Source organism: Takifugu rubripes, chromosome 1 (genome assembly GCF_901000725.2).
Source record: "Takifugu rubripes chromosome 1, fTakRub1.2, whole genome shotgun sequence".
Taxonomy (NCBI): domain Eukaryota; kingdom Metazoa; phylum Chordata; class Actinopteri; order Tetraodontiformes; family Tetraodontidae; genus Takifugu; species Takifugu rubripes.
In genome coordinates this window covers 20,787,912-20,804,073 of record NC_042285.1, presented here as the reverse complement: position 1 = coordinate 20,804,073, position 16,162 = coordinate 20,787,912, and the positions used below count along the sequence as shown (strand labels likewise).

The 16,162-nt window shown below is 43.4% G+C and overlaps 2 protein-coding genes across 4 annotated transcripts; one reads left to right on the top strand and one right to left on the bottom strand.

Annotated features, from left to right (window-relative positions):
- The first annotated feature begins 319 nt into the window (after positions 1–319).
- smarcal1 (SWI/SNF related, matrix associated, actin dependent regulator of chromatin, subfamily a-like 1) lies at positions 320–7,310 on the top strand. Of its 2 annotated transcripts, XM_011610615.2 has the most exons (18): positions 320–794; positions 858–961; positions 1,044–1,380; positions 1,496–1,546; positions 1,616–1,867; positions 1,960–2,010; positions 2,097–2,280; positions 2,458–2,608; positions 3,553–3,714; positions 3,828–3,893; positions 4,523–4,663; positions 4,942–5,160; positions 5,646–5,716; positions 5,864–5,966; positions 6,269–6,451; positions 6,635–6,735; positions 6,819–6,915; positions 6,996–7,310. In XM_011610615.2, the coding sequence occupies exons 1-18, from the start codon at positions 677–679 to the stop codon at positions 7,155–7,157; spliced, it is 2,553 nt and encodes an 850-aa protein (XP_011608917.2). In that variant the 5' UTR covers positions 320–676; the 3' UTR covers positions 7,158–7,310. The 2 variants fall into 2 exon arrangements, with proteins under 2 accessions (XP_011608917.2, XP_029699398.1); XM_029843538.1 differs by having other exon boundaries at positions 320–961.
- nme9 (NME/NM23 family member 9) lies at positions 7,302–13,300 on the bottom strand. 2 transcript variants are annotated; one of them, XM_029843545.1, is made up of 17 exons: positions 13,123–13,300; positions 12,917–12,974; positions 12,535–12,638; positions 12,364–12,435; positions 12,092–12,208; positions 11,816–11,888; positions 11,663–11,745; positions 11,491–11,583; positions 10,798–10,952; positions 10,346–10,542; positions 9,977–10,121; positions 9,806–9,913; positions 9,336–9,487; positions 9,113–9,257; positions 8,282–8,544; positions 8,032–8,091; positions 7,302–7,464 (listed from the first exon to the last, which is right to left on the bottom strand). In XM_029843545.1, the coding sequence occupies exons 1-16, from the start codon at positions 13,153–13,155 to the stop codon at positions 8,045–8,047; spliced, it is 1,845 nt and encodes a 614-aa protein (XP_029699405.1). In that variant the 5' UTR covers positions 13,156–13,300; the 3' UTR covers positions 7,302–7,464; positions 8,032–8,044. The 2 variants fall into 2 exon arrangements, 1 of the variants encoding a protein (XP_029699405.1); XR_003889958.1 differs by lacking the exons at positions 7,302–7,464; positions 8,032–8,091 and having other exon boundaries at positions 8,418–8,544; positions 9,010–9,257.
- Positions 13,301–16,162: the final 2,862 nt, after the last annotated feature.

Below are 16,162 nucleotides of genomic sequence, written 5' to 3'. Positions count from 1 at the left end.
GAGATTAACGAAAAGAAAAGAAAATCACATTTATGGCTGCATAGGAAGACCTGGTTAAATGTTGAGATAACTTCCACAGATTACTGAAAAATGAAACAACTGGGTCTAAAATTAAGTATAGCACTGTAATAAAATCTGAAGTAAAAATAGAAATGTAAAAAACCAAGCCAAGGAAACCTAGTGTATTGATGTTGTATTCAAATTGTAGAAATACTTAATTGAACTGGCTCTCCAAAGTAAAACTGGTTTGACATTAACGTAAATAGCGATTTAAGAACTCATTACTACATTACCCAGCATCCGTCTCATCCACGTGCATTTCTGTTTTTCTACGTCACTTCCTACGCGGCAGATACCAAAACAGAAAATTTAAGGGTTTCGACTCTGACTTTGGAGCGAAACAAGGAATTGATTTATTTAAAATAAGATCGCCTTTACATACATGTTTATTGATGTACGTCTAATTTAAAAGGTGACGTGCTAATTCATACGAGTGCTTTCCTGTGTTGTGGCCGCATGTGCTAGCTGCGTTAGCTGATATTTAGCATGGCCGCAATTCAACCTTTAGAGTTCCCGTAACCGTCATATCTACCCTGGCAGTCCAGATCCATGACTGTATAGACTGGACTGGGTGTTGCTACATCAGTAGTCAGCACTAACGAGTAACTATTTCATCATGTCTAATCAGCTGACTGCCGAGCAAAAGAGGAAGATTGAAGAAAACAGACGAAAAGCTCTTGAAAGAAGGGCTCAAAGACTTGGTCAGATTGCCAGCAGCAACAATCAGACCTCAGGTAGTTTCAACAGCACTCCAGAGCCACCTAAAGCAAACCTCAATACGTGCACCCTCATTAGAGTGACTTCGAACTCGGGTTCTGCTCCAAAACTGCTGGGTCTACCTTTTAAACAAGACTCAGCTGGACTCAAACCCAACGCCAGTCAGAGTAACAGCTCAAGAGAGGTATGATCTTTGGTCTTCAGCTATCCAGGGATCATTGAGTGCACTGATAAAAATGTCCTTTTTTTTTCTTGTTTCCTTGTAGACAAAAAAAACAAACCCATTTCCTCAGGCGGAACGTGGCGCTCCCGCTTTATCCAGTGGAGGAAACCTTGTTGTGAAGCCTGCCCAAAGTCGAACACCTGTTCCCCCCTGCACTAATTCTGTTGGTGGTGCTGGATCCTTCTACAAGCAAGCTAATAAATGTCCTGTGGTGCAGCTTCCTTCCAGCTCATCAAATTTCAGTGCAGTACCTGCCAAAAAGCCGGCCATCTCTGTACGTGGAAAATGCCTTCCTCATACAGAAGGTCGCTTTAGAGTGGAAGTGGGCTACCATGCAGAACTTATAGCAGTTTTCAAATCCATCCCTTCAAAGAATTATGGTAAGTGCCTCTACTGTTGGTATCTGTTAGCTTTGCAGAGCCTCTACCATACCCAGATATACGTTTTAAACACTTTATTTCTTTGTGAGTAGTAATAAATTCTCTTCTGGGTTAGATCCTGCTGCAAAGATGTGGAACTTCAGTTTGGAGGACTATCAACAGCTAAGTACGAGCACCTGAGGTTTATATCTACAAAAGCATGTGCTGCTACATCTTTGTTCCTTCTTGGCTGCAGTGGAGGAAGTTGCTGCTGTTGCCTCTGTATCTCTGCGGCCTCTGGAGGGAATGGACTCTGTGGATCCTGCAGCACCAGCCCGCGATGCTGCAGCTCTGACGGCGCTGCTGAAGTTGTGCAACGGATGGCAGAAACCTGGAGCTGGTCTGCAGGGCCAGTGCGTCCTGGTGTCTCCCACAAAGTTTGAGGTTGACGTCAGTTACAATGTGGACGTGATTGCGGCCTTTAAGCTGATGCCGACCAAAAATTATGGTAAAAAAGAATTGATTTTTCTGTGTCTTCTTGATGATTTCTCCCCCTATTGCATTTGATGGGTTTTGGTATTCTGTGTGTATTTACTGTAGATTTGAAAACAAGGAAGTGGAGCTTCTCGCTTGAGGATTACAGGAGACTCAGTGAGTAGAGGTTGCTTTTTTTAGTGCCCCTGTGTGTCTGTGGTACATTAGCCATCTTGTCTGACCGTGCTGTGTTCCATACCCAGTGGATCTGCTCAGCAAGATAGCAGCAGTGGAGGTGGAGCCTCTGCCCAGGGCCATAGTCCAGGCTTTCTCTGCCAGGTTTGACGGGACTGAGGCCAGATCTTCAGACATCCCTGAAGCAGACCTCTCTAGTATTGACCCCACTCTCACCTGCAGCCTCATGCCCTTCCAGAGGGAAGGGGTCAAGTAGGTGCATCTTTAAAGCCTTTCGGCTTTTTCATGATGTAGCTAAAATGCAGGTCCAGGAGATGACTGACCCTAACTTCTCTCTCTGATAACGTCGATAACTGTGAATTTATCTCCATAGATTGACAGGAATATCATTTTTGTTCATTTTCTCACATTATCGGTGTTTTCCTGTAGTTTTGCAGTGTCTAAACAGGGCCGCCTCCTCCTGGCAGATGACATGGGCCTTGGCAAGACTGTGCAGGCCATCTGTATAGCAGCCTACTACAGGAGTGAGTGGCCATTGTTGGTGGTGGCTCCGTCTTCTGTAAGATTCACTTGGGCGGAGGTAAAAACGCCACTGGAGATGAGCACGCTTCTTCATCAATCCTGCTTAAAACTTTGTTGGAGGAATTTTCTCAAAGACAGCTTGCATTCTGGTATCTTTAGAGAAGAACTTTTGTAGTGACGCAATACATTTCCTGGAGGACGAGCAGGTTACTTCTGTGAGATACCATAAGCAGATCTCAAGTCAGTGCCATGGTGAAGGGTACAGAGAGAGGGAAGATGCAATACATTTACCTGATTTAACTATAGTAATCATACCCTTGTAGCTGTAAGCAAGGTAACTACACATTTAAAGTCTAGATCTTTAAATACAGTCTTGAAATACTTAATCCTATTTCTGGTTAACCTCTGTGATTTGTTCCGGGTGGTATTTTTGTGACAATCCATCACATTCAGAGATCATCTTGGGTTTTTTCCCGTGTCTGACATTTTTTTAGCTTCTTTCTCTGCTTTAAATCACCGCAGCCAGACACGGCTGCACTCGCAGCTCACTTTCTGTGGGGCTTTGCTCAGCCTTCTGTCTACTGACGGTACGAGACAGCCTGTTCTCTAAATAGATTTATTGGATCGTGTGCAGTCAGTGAATTGGGGATTCACAGAGGAGAATTTAGTGTGACAATCTTGTCCCCTTTTAAAGGACACTTCGTGTGTCCGGTTTGGTTCTTGTCTGCACTATTAGCCTTTAGTGTTGGCCAGGAATCTCACACGGCATGAGCGCCATTATTTGGTGAGCTTAAGTTGGGTTGACAGGCCAATGGCAAAAACAAGTCTTTGTTTATGACAATAAAAAGTCGAGGATAAATGTTGATTAGCGACATTCCCCCCTCGGTCAGGGGGTTTTCATTCTTTGTTTCTGCGGTGCACCTGACCAATTCCCTCCAAGGTGGGATGAAAGAAGAGCCAGAACAGAGTTGGGTTACTGTGAGCTTTTCTCTGTGCCTGCAGGCCTTTAGACGCTGGCTGCCCTCCCTGAGTGATGACAGCATCAACGTGGTGGTGAAGGCCAAAGACAGTCTGCAGTCAGGTTTGGTCAACATCATCAGCTACGACCTCTTGAGTCGGATCGAAAAGCAACACTCGGGAAGCCGCTTCAATGTTCTCATTATGGTTCGTTGATGAGGGCTGCTCAGAAAATGTATTCAGCTTTACGCTCCTAACGCCGTATTCCAGCATTTGCTGCCAGTTCTAAACAGAATGTGTGTTTCTGTCATTCTGTGCAGGATGAATCTCACTTCCTAAAGAACATGAAGACGGCTCGCTGTAAAGCAGCGCTGCCTTTGCTGAAGGTATTACTTTTTTCTCTCTCTCTCTCTCCCATCAGCTTAATGTTTTCTTTGGGCGGCTCATTTTCGTCATCAAAGGGCTTAAATCTGCACTTTACGGTGGTGATAACAGGCTCAGCGTGATATCGCTGAAATATCCAAAGAAGCAGATCAAAGTAAAGCTAGAAAGGTTTCTGTTTACGGGCTTTTAGTACAACAGCATGGATGTGAGGTTGACCAGGACATGGGAGAAAAATTACTATGATGAATGAAAATACTTCGGAATCATGGAACATTTCCATTTTTGTGCCATACAAACAAATAAATGATGCTTTTGCTGTCTTGTTGTCGCGAGCATGGCGGTGTAATGATGAGAACTATATTACTGGGTGGTTTTTGCAGGCAAATCATGCAGCTCCAATATTTATTAGTCACATAATTCTAAAATAGCTGCTGGCTGCTGTGGGCTCCCTCCTAACTCCTGTGAAAACAGTGAAAAGTAATTAGAAAATGTCAATACTGCAGGCTCATCTTTAATGTTACCACAGTTACCCAGAGCAGCCACCGTTTTAGGAATTAAAAGTCATCACACTCTGGTTGAAGTTTATTTTTGCATTTGTTTTCCACCGCCAATGTTGCTTTTCTGTCCTCAGGCTGCAAAGAGGGTGATCCTTCTGTCTGGGACCCCTGCCATGTCCAGACCATCTGAGCTGTACACGCAAATCCTGGCTGTTAGACCCTTGCTCTTCCCTCGCTTTCACGAGTTTGGGCTGCGCTACTGTGACGCCAAACAGGTAATTTGAGTTTCAAAGTGTCCGTCTATGTGTTTAGGTCAAATTGGTCAGTTGAAGTTGAGCTAATTATTTCTCTCATTTGGTCAGGACTGATGAATAACTTTAACCTTTGCGAAGGTTGTCAATTCATTGTAAGATTTGACTTACTTGCTCTAAAAAATATGAATATAATGGCCTTTGAAAGCATGAGACCAGCCTTTCAGCCTTACGGTGTGATTAAAACAACCTCGGCACTCCAAAGGTCTCGCTGCTAACTCCGTTTCTCTGCTTCATGCCAGTCTACTTGGGGTTGGGACTATTCCGGCTCGTCCAACCTCGGGGAGTTGAAGCTGTTGCTGGAAGAGTCTCTGATGTTACGCCGCCTTAAGTCCGATGTCCTCGCCCAGCTTCCCGCCAAACAACGCAAGGTCGTCACAGTAACCACAGACAGCATCAACTCCCGCATTAAAGCGGCTCTGTCGGCTGCAGCCAAGCAGTTATCAAAGGGACATCAAAATGTAAGAGAGACGTTTGACACCTTTGGAATTAGTACAAAATTAATCTGTTCTTGCCTCTGGTTTTTGAAGAATTCGTAAAACGTTTCACCAAAGAATTGGGAGGAATATAAAAGAACTGCCAACAGCATCAGAGTTTCAGAGTGGTTCCCGTGGAGTCGTTTGGCTTTAACTACAGAAAATTGCTCTATGAAGATTAGTAAATAATAAACGGTTCATCCGCATCAACTCATCGAGAGCAACGAGACATCTTGTTTTCCAGAAAAAAACCCTCTGTTTACAGGGTGGTAGCCAAAATCGCACACGAGTGCTTTTAAAGCAGAATACTCCAGCGGGCTTTATGATGGGGTCTTATATGCTCTGATGGGAGTGAGTCGCTGATCTTGATTGTTCATAATCGTGCTGATCCTCTGAGTAACGGCTGTCTTATCCACGCATCGGAGTCTAGCATCAGTTCTTATCTCGTGCTCTCTTTATCTCCTGCTCAGAAAAAGGAAGAGAAGGAAGCCCTCCTCGTATTTTACAACCACACAGCTGAAGCCAAACTGCAAGCCATTATGTAAGTACGGTCTAATGATGTGGCATCGGCACGTCGGATCAGCTTAAATTTGTCAAGGGGCCGAGATTAAGACGTAAAAGGAATCTGAATCTTTTGTCAGCCCACTGCGACCGCGCTGGATTTGAGATGGCTTTGTTTCTGTCACAGGGAGTACATCACAGACATGCTGGAGGGCGGCCGGGAGAAGTTTCTAGTGTTTGCTCATCATAAGTTAGTTCTGGATCACATTACAGCCGAATTGGAGAAAAAGGTGGGAAACGCACAGATACATCGTTCCTCGCAGGCCTGATAGGAGGAGAAATGTCAACGAGGTTGTTCTTTTGTGGGAGTCTGGGGTCAGCATTTTTCCCCCCCCTCATCGCTCTTATGCAACACAATGACTTCATATCGTTACAAAAGATGCGTAACTGCGATGTGCAGCCATTTGTAAACTCTCCAGTACTGAAGTTAAAACGTCTCAAACGCCCCCTGGTGGTGGGATGTAGAATCAGAATAAGCAGGTCTCGTCGGTCCTTTTTGGTGGGTTGACAGTTGTGGTCATTTCCTCGACAGAATGCCAGCTACATCCGGATCGACGGGTCGACTCCGTCAGCCGAACGGCAGCAGCTGTGCGAGAAGTTCCAATTCTCCACTAACAGCTGTGTAGCCGTGCTGTCGATCACAGCGGCCAACATGGGTCTGACCCTGCACTCGGCTGACCTGGTGATCTTTGCTGAGCTTTTCTGGAATCCAGGGGTGAGACAAGTTTATCACTACTGAATACTCAACGTCAGCACTGCGTCGACACCGTTTGGTTGCTCAATTTGTTCCAGGCTAAAGGCTCCCTGGTTAAACGTTTGACTGCTTTTGTGTGATTCTGCCTTGTGTGCGGACGTGTGTGATGTTAATGATAATCTGGATGCTTTTCCCCTCCTGTAGGTTCTCATTCAGGCAGAAGACCGAGTGCATCGTATTGGACAAACCAACAACGTGAACATTCACTATCTGGTTGCTAAAGGATCTGCTGACGACCACCTGTGGTGTGTACGCTGTTCGCTGAGCTTGGAGGTTTTTTCCTGGTCTTTAGCTGATATATAATTTTGCATATTTACTGATTTTACAGGCCGTTGATCCAGGAAAAAATGAATGTTTTGGAACAAGTGGGGCTGTCTGAGTCTAATCTGTCAGATAACGCGGTGAACGCCAGCTTCCACTCCAAGGTAACGTCTGAATATAGACCCACTCTATATGATTCTGGTTAGTGACCACATCAACAATGTTGCTGTGGTACTGGATTAAGGACCCAACCCAGAGGAGGATAACAGAGATGTTCCAGAGGTCTTTCACTGAGGACGACGGGGACGAGGCCGTCTTACTGGAGGCTGCAAGCAGCTGGGAGGAGGCCGAAAACCACATCGTGGGGGGACAGACCCAGCAAATGGAGCATCAGAGACAATTTTAGCACTCTAAAAATATTAAGAAGAATTAACATATTATTCTGTTTTTGGACAACATCCAGTTGTCATCATGACTCTTAAAAAAACACTTTAGTACTCAAAAATAAATGTATAGTTTCTAACATATGTCAAAAATAAAGAAATGTGACTTGTGGCTGCAGAGGGATTTAATGTCAGGTTTCCATTACCAGCCTTAAATATTTTTCCACATATAAAGCGCACACCAAACTGGCCCAACTCCAGGCAAAATGGGTCGATCTTTGAATCTTTTGAGTGTGTTTGAGCTGCACAGACTTTAATTATGTGGGCCACCTGAAAAGTAAGAGAAAACTTGAGTCTTCTGCCACCAACCATATAATTAACTCCCCATAGTGTGAGCGCTGCCAACCACAAAATGAGCATTCAGTGATGAATGAAAATTAATCAGCCTCTCAAACATTAACCCAAATACATTTTTTGCTTCAACAAATTGGAATGACAAAGGTTTTTGAATTAAAATTCCAGTCGCAGCAAAGACCAAATTTTACAGACGACAGCCGTGTGACCCTTCGAGCCGCAGTCGCTGACGCATAAACGACACCTACTTTCTAGGGAGGACTAATGTTTATATATATAGACGCATATTTGCTGGCTGGTTGCCTTCCAGTTCCTGTGGCTAACGTCAAAATTATGTGGAAAGTCAGAATTCCAAAAGAAAATGGTTTAGACCCAGATTTAATTATATTCAGTACATGTAAGGGGGTCCGTTACATTTAAAGAAGTTGGTCTGATAAAGATGCTCAATAACAGCAATCAGTAATCGGCATTTATTGCTTTTATGTGTCTGGTTTTAAGTTTTGACCTCTGGTAACACCTTCAGTCAGGAAAAGCAAATCTTACCTCAGTGTTCCTGTCACTGGTTATCAGAATTTTCAGCTCCCAAACTGTTTTGCTCTTTTGCTGGGGAAAAAAAAAGAAAATTATATTATATTATAATGGTTAAATTGAGTGGGGGAGTTATGTATAGTTAATATAATAAACAATAATCTTTCTAGTTGAAAACATATATATAGACATGCAGCTGTATGTGAGTAGAGCCTGCAGTAACATACAGCAGGTGAAAGAGCTGACACACGTAACGCTGCAGCACCTATATCTGTCCTGTCGGTCTCGCCTTCGCCGCCAGGCTCCACGTCTGAGCATATGTCACCGAAGATGAAATGGATCTTCTCCTTGGCACGCTCCTCAGTGGAGGCTCCGTGGAGCGAGTTGTGGAGGATGTTGGAGGCGAAGCGCGCTCTCATGGAGTTGGGACACGTTGCCTTAGCTTGTTCAGGGTCAGCGGGACCCATCATAGCCCTCCATTCCTCCACAGCATTTTCTTTATTCAGGATGAGCATCATACAGGGCCCACTGGTAGAAAACAAGACAGGTTTCACACACATGGTGCACATCCTTGGGGACAGTAGCATCCACAGGGACCTTTATCAGAGCGTTCTTATCAATAATGTGGTCGGTTCTTGGCACAGCATTTGTAGTGCTGCGCCTGTACCTGACCTTGGCTGTGATGGATGCTTTGTGAATAAAGCTGAATTGAAAGTCTTATCATAGTGTTGCTGTTATATGGATTCCTGTATTGACAGCTGTATTGGAAAGGCTGCTTTTTAGCACAGTCTTCAGTTATTCATCTATGCTATGAAGCTAAACCTGACACTGCAGCAACGGGGTAACCGTTTCAGCTGAGCTTATCTGTCTTCATCAGTTGCGTAACAAGCAAGAGAAGGGATTAATCAGAGCGGAACAGAGCTAATATCCAAGCACGTCTACGTAGCTGTGTGGCGGGACAAACAGTGAAACTGAAACTTGAGGCTGACTTGCCTGTGGCTGCCCTGATGCTGAGCCATTAAGATGAGGGTTGATTCTGCAGGAATCGCCGGGCTGCGCTCTCTCCCACTCTACCTTTGTCTGTGCTGAGACTCACCTTGACATGAATTCCACCACCTGGCTGAAGTAAGGTTTCTCTTTGTGTTCCATGTAGAGCTCCTCAGCCATCTCTTTAGTCAACACCATCTCTTTACTCTGCACGACGGAGAAGCCGCTGCCACGGATCTCCTCCAGAATGGTCTCTGTCAGTGAAGCGAGACAAAATAAGGGCAGCGCCGCACAAACAGGAGGAAGCATTTCCATAAAAGACATGCAAGGACCTTTGTGTTCCCTCAGGGCGTCAGGCTTAATCACCGCAAGTGTTTGTTGCTGAGGGAAGAAGAAGCTGATCTCTCTGTCGGCCTCTTCCTGACTGGCGCTGCCGTGCAGCTGATTGATGGGATGGTTCTCTACAGCAAACTGCGCTCTGAGACTGATGGAGGAAGGACAGAGGCGTCAGTATTTACAGCTGTGGTTAGACTGGTCTGCTCCCGCTGCAGTTGATGCTTCACCGGTGGAACCACTGTAATTACTCAAATAAAGGAGTTTCATTTTTTCCGGGGAGCTTTTGAATTTTCATTTCTTTGGTTTTTCAGCTTATTTCATCTTCCTTCATATCAGGCCGTCAAACTGATTGGACCTTTCCAAGAAAACTAGTTGGAAATGTCACCTCAGAGGGACAGAGACTAGGATAATCATCGAAGATTCCGCTTTATGCTGTGACTTTGCAACTGGGAATAAGGTGACTCACCACTCAGGGCTCTCCTCTTTGGCTTTATTAACATCAGAGGGACCAAGCAGGTTCCTCCAGTGACAGACAGCCGCCTGCCTGGCCAGAGCCAAAGCCAGCACCGGTCCACTGTACACAAACAGCATTACTCACTGCTCAATAGTAAAAAAATGGGACCTTTGTGTAAGTCACCTGGCCATAGTATGCAGCAGAGCAGGGAAGTAGTCCTCCTTAACATGTTGGGAGTAAAACTGTCTGACCTGCTCCTCCGTCAGCAGGACCTCTCTTTGGAGAGCCACAGTGAAGCCTGCTTTCTTTATCTGGGACAGGATCTCCTCTGCATTTCAAAATAAAAATCCAAAATTGCCATAAGATTTAAGTCTGTTGTCTTCCTGTTTTCCTGCCAAAAAAACCAGCATTTCACCTCCAGATTTTCAGGTTTTTATGTGGGGACAGACATGACAATATCGTGACAATTGTGTCTGCAGTGACGAGTTGAAAAGACCTGGGATTGAGGAAGCACATATGTAGTGGTGCTTTTGTATCTGGCACAGACTCTACCTCTCCTCTCTCTGGCAACGTCAGGCCGGATTAGAGCCAGCGTCCTCTCAGCATGCTCTTCCTTGCCATCCTGCTCAGTTTGAGAGGCCATCCTGAAGTTGGGAAAGAAGAAGGCGAGCTCCCTGCTGGCTTGTTCGATGTTCTCACTACCGTGCACAGCGTTGGAAAGGGCCTCTGTGCCGTATTGTGCCCGCAAGCTGAAGGAAGCCAGAGGAGAGAAAGGAGAGGAGAGCAGATGGTTGCACGGCTGGTGCTCAAGCTGAATTTCTGGGTGTGTCTGAGCGTGATGTCAGAATCTGCTGTTTAGGTATTTTCATGCTGTCACATTGCTGTAATTTCTTTAAAATAAAAAAATGGAAAAGCTTCTTTATCAAACCCTGATCAGATAAATGTGTCAGACCTTTTCAGCCTTCTAACTGGATATAGCACATATATCGTTTCTACTAACCAACCTTTCTGGCCTTTCTCTCTTGGCTTCCTCCGTGTCTGCTGGGCCAATAAACTCCCTCCAAGCTGGCACGACATTGGCTGAGCCCTCAGCCTGTGAGAGGATCAGAATATGGGACGGACCACTTGACATGAAGCGGACCAAGTCCTCAAAGCATGGCTACAAACAGAACAAATAGGTCCGTTATAAAAAACACCAAAGAAATACATTCATTGGATCTTATTCTAAAGGCAAATACAATAACTGTGAAAACAATCAGTGAATGTCTGCACAGCTAATCAGCTTGTACTCCCACCCAGAATGGCTAAAATGTGTTGTCATGGTGGAAAACGTCTATATACAGTATATGACGCTATATTGTTTTGTGGCCGTAATCCTGAGCCCCACCCCCCTATTCTCAACACACTGTTTCTGAATCTCTAATCATTTTATCACATGGCAACAGCACAATAAGCACAAAAACATTTGCTGAGACAGCAGATCTATTTTGAGCTCTGTGCAGAAATGCTGATGGAAGGTTGAGGCACAGCAAACTAATTGAACTGATTTTTGTACAGGCCTTGACTGCTACTAAGGGGATGTTGACTCTAAACTGCCCAGCCCTAAATAACACACACTGAGCTGATCGGACATTATAATGACACCCAAAAATGGATCTTGTTTTGTGGTGGTTCTGAGGGAGCTCTTCTCACCACACCTCTGCTGTTTTGTGCCGGTAAAAATCTCGGGCTTCGTCCTCAGTCAGCCTACGTTCCTCGTGGGCCAGGATCTGGAACCCTGCATTCTGAATCTAGCCACGGGGAAAAAAGATCAGGAAGCCACGTAAAGGCAGGCTGAAGAGAAGCTGGCTGATGTTAGCCTCTGCCTACCTTCATAATGATCTCGTTCACTTTGCCATGAGCTACAGCATCCGGTTTGATGATAGCAACAGTGTATGATTTATTGGCTGGAACTACGGGGGGAAATGCAGCTTGTGTTGTGATTATTAACGCAGAGAATTCATAAAACAATGAATCTTTTACCGATAATGTTGTCTTCTGCCTGTGTTTCCACATCTGCTTTCTGCTCATCTTCCCCCAAACCACTATCTTTAATCTGAAATAAATAGAATACATCAAATGAATGAATCAGTGTAAGTAATGCATAAACTATCTCGGAGATTCTAGTATCACAGCAAAAATAGTAACTGTTAAACAGAATCTGATCAGGAACACTTGTTATTTTCCTATAATGAAAATTAAAATCAATGGAAAACGCCTGACGTGTGTGACTGAGTACATGTTTATTTCATGGCTTACCACTTTACGTTCAACACCCTTCTCCAAGACCATCTTCTCCTCACCAAGTTTCTGTACAATCATCCTCTGAAGAAGAGGAGCATTGGCCCCTCGCAGGACACCCACCAACTCCCCACCCTGTTGATAGAACAACAAGTCATCTATTAATATTCACATGAACGTACCTCAGAAGATACAGTGCCTCCACCACAGCAGGAGTCAGAGGCAGAGAGTGCATTTAAATAATGTTAAACTAGGATGTTCCTGGTTAGAAAAAGGTAAAACGCACTCACACCATAGAAAAGGAAGGTGGGCTCACATTTCCCACGATACCTCGCCAAAGCGTCAATGTTGTCTGCCTCAGCCTGTGCGGACACACGCGGACACAAACACATACAACACACACACACATTTAGGGATAGTACCAGAATATGTGGAAAATTCAGATGTCACAGAGCTCTTACTGTAGCAAAGTGTAACAGGTCATCGCCCAGTTCATTGTATATTTTCTTTAAAAGACTGACCACAACTCGACAGGGACCGCACCACTGTTGGTACACATCTACAACTACAGCATGAGGAACAGAGACAGAGACAGAGACAGAGACAGAGACAGAGACAGAGACAGAGACAGAGACAGAGACAGAGACAGAGACAGAGACAGAAAGGGAGGATGAATACAAATATTTGCAGTTTACAAAATGAACACAAGGTGGCGGCAGAATACAATAAGTAACAATGAAAGGTCGCCCAATGGTTGTAAAGTGAGTCCTGAGGCGGTAGTAGAACAGATGTTGAGTACTATATTAATCAAATAAATATATTTACATAAAAAATAGACCTTACCCGTTAAACCTTTTACGGCGAGCATCTCCTCCCATTGTTCTTGATTTGTAACAGACACCTGGACAAAAAACAATATATTATACATACAGTACATACATACATATACAGACAGACAGACAGACAGACAGACAGACAGACAGACAGACAGACAGACATTCCTTCTTTTAGTACATTGAGTAGAATCGAGTAAATGCCGTTTGTCCAACCTGTAAACTTGCTTCTTTCTTCTTTCCTGCCATATTTTCAAATCAAATTAAATTTCTAAAGGATAGAAAGATCGATTTAAAAACACGGTATTTGATTAGCATGAAGTTAAATCGGGGAAAACTCATGCATACATAACGTAATGAAGCTGCTAAGAATCTTTTCACGTTTCCTTTTTGGTTGCTATGCAACAGCGCTTTCCGGTCAAATACCTCTTCCGGCACAAATGCACGCGCGTCGTAGTATGCCCATTTGTTTTATTTTTTTTTAATTTTAGGTTAATAGGAAAATAATAATATCAACAACAACAACAACAATAATCATCATCATCATCATCATCATCATCATCATCATCGTCCCACCGGAAAAGAAAGTGTTCAATGAGACAAACATTAATAACATATCTGCAGCCTGCTTTGCTATTGCTCTTCTGTTTGACCTGTTTATATTCATATCCCCTGTTTTTATTACACAGCCAGAGAGGAGTGATGTCATGTGCATCATGGCATCCACACAAACAAACCTCATAAAGTCAATAGCACGACGGCTGTCCTGTCCTGTGCTGTTTTTCAGAGAGATGTGTGATTGCTTTTGCTCTATCATATCAGTGAGACGTAAATGTGTTCAGAAAACTGGCATTTGTGTCCTCAAATGTCATCAGTAAAAACTGCTTGTTTGTGTTGGACTGGACAGATATGCTTCTATAAACAATAATTTGAATGTTTTGTTCTGGGAAAGATTCTCGAAGGTTGTGTTAACCAAATGTAACTGTTCACTACAAGAACCAAAGGGGATGGACAGCAGGATTGAGTGTTTATGTAAACTCTTCTAAGATAAGAGCATGCTTCTTCTTTGCTCTGATTTATTATTAATTTCTAAATAAATTTTATTAGAAATAAATCTCACATATTATCTGCTTCATATTTGCTCTATCTATACCTTATTCGACCTTCCATTTCCATCTTTTTGGTTTAAAAGCATCCCTTTTGTTCAAATTAACAGTTTTAATGAATCTCCAATTACCAGATACGCCCCTCCAATAATTAGGTCTAGAATTATTTTCCTTCATCACCTTCCAGTGCCAGTTTTGCAAAATATCATGTCTACAACAACATCACATATCTGTAATGCCTTTGTAAATCAACAGTTCATCATTGACTTTAACTGAATCGCTCCCACTTTGGATCATGTCAGAGTCTTTGCCACAAGGCTTTTCTTTGACAGACTGTGAAGGTCTTACTGTGATGCTGGTTGCCATACTAATGTTAAGGCTTTTCACAGTTCATTGCTGGTCCCTCTACAGTCTCCCGAAGTGCTTTGAGTTGCCATATGAACCCATTTATCAGTTTCCTTGGAGAATTTTCTTGATAATCTGTCCCTAAAGATAAAAACCACAAAGGGATTTAAGCTTATGATGGGACTGATGCTTAATCTCTAGTAGCACTTTTAAGATACAAGTCATATTTAAGCCTCATTAGAGAACCATCATTTGTCACATTTAGTTTAAAAGACTTCCTCTTAACTCTCCCTAGAGAGCGGATCATATGGGCCTACTGGGTTTACTTTAATTGTTCAGAACACTGCTTGATATGTCATCTGTAACATTTTGCTAATAAATAAACCAAATATTTTTATGTTTTTTTTCTTTGGATAGCTGAGATTATTCAGACAGATAACAGCAATAGAATAAGAATGGCAAATATTAAACAGAGACACCTGGTACAAAGATGCAGGAAGTCTTTTAGATAGTTTCTTATGATACCAAAGTCAGTCAGTGATTCATCAGAATTTCCTATTTTATGTCCTTCACTGCAGGACTGACACACCGCAGACAAAAGCATTGACGTTTTATTTCCCAGGAGGGCGCTGTTGCCTCAAGATTGACCCATACCTCCCCCCCCCGAGAGAGAGAGAGAGAGAGAGAGAGAGAGAGAGAGAGAGAGAGAGAGAGAGAGAGAGAGAGAGAGAGAGAGAGAGAGACTATTGCTGCTGCATTCTTATCAGCTCAAGCAGCCCTAAAATGTATTCTGTAAGCAAAGCAGCAATTGAATACAGAGTAGCCATAATTTTGCCTGTATATTTCTGGAAAAAGTCTCAGTGTACAAAGAGAAAACCTGTCAAACCGAAAGCATTAGGTATTGTAAGTCTACTCATTTGTTCAGGTTGTGTTTTTGAGTAGCAGCAGTGCTCCTGGCTGATACAGAGCTTAGAGCAATGGAACATTTTTCAACACATTTTCTCTGCATTCATGTTTTTATGCTATCATGAACACCAAGAAACCATGCTTATAGAAGGTTTGTTCTCTTTTCTGTGTTTCCTTCTACTTTCGATTTTCCCAGTGCTTTAATGGAGAATTTGTTTGAAGGAAGGAGGAGTGCAGTCAGTCCGTCTCTTATCCAGACAGACAGCTGACGTGATTGGCTGTCAGTCAGTGGAAAACAGGAAGGAGTTTTTCCTCCCTTTTCCCTGACAGGCAGCTCGGCAAGTGACAGAAGAAGCCACGGTGGAAGTCATCTGCATCTAAATAAAGACCGCCAATGGCTTTGTCAGAGTCCATTAAGCAAATTGCCATATTTGATTAATGCATCTACCATCTCTTTTCTTCACAGTTCATAGAAAATGGTTTTTGTTTGCCTTGCTGAACAAGGCAAACATTCATCCAGACATGCCCCCTCCAAAAGAAAAAAAATCTTGTGATACACTCTTTCACATCAGGTAGACCAGAATTCTGATTCACTTCCTTGCAGATAACATTTGTAGACTTAAGATCATTTATGTGGTCACTTGTACTTGTATTTTTATCTGTTACTTAAACAATGTAACAGATGTTTCCCATCTGTTTGCACAGTTAAGTTGCTGTGTTGCTGCTGTGGCATAAGCAGAGGCAGGTCACTGTTGTCTTCCACAGAAGAGACAGCTCTAGGTTGAAGGCTGCAGCTATTCATTCTACTTATGCAGCCCTGCTGCTTCCAAGATGCCTCATTTTTGCAGCTCCATGGTTCACGTTCTCTGTCTCCAGGGCTTTAATTTATCCAGACTGAA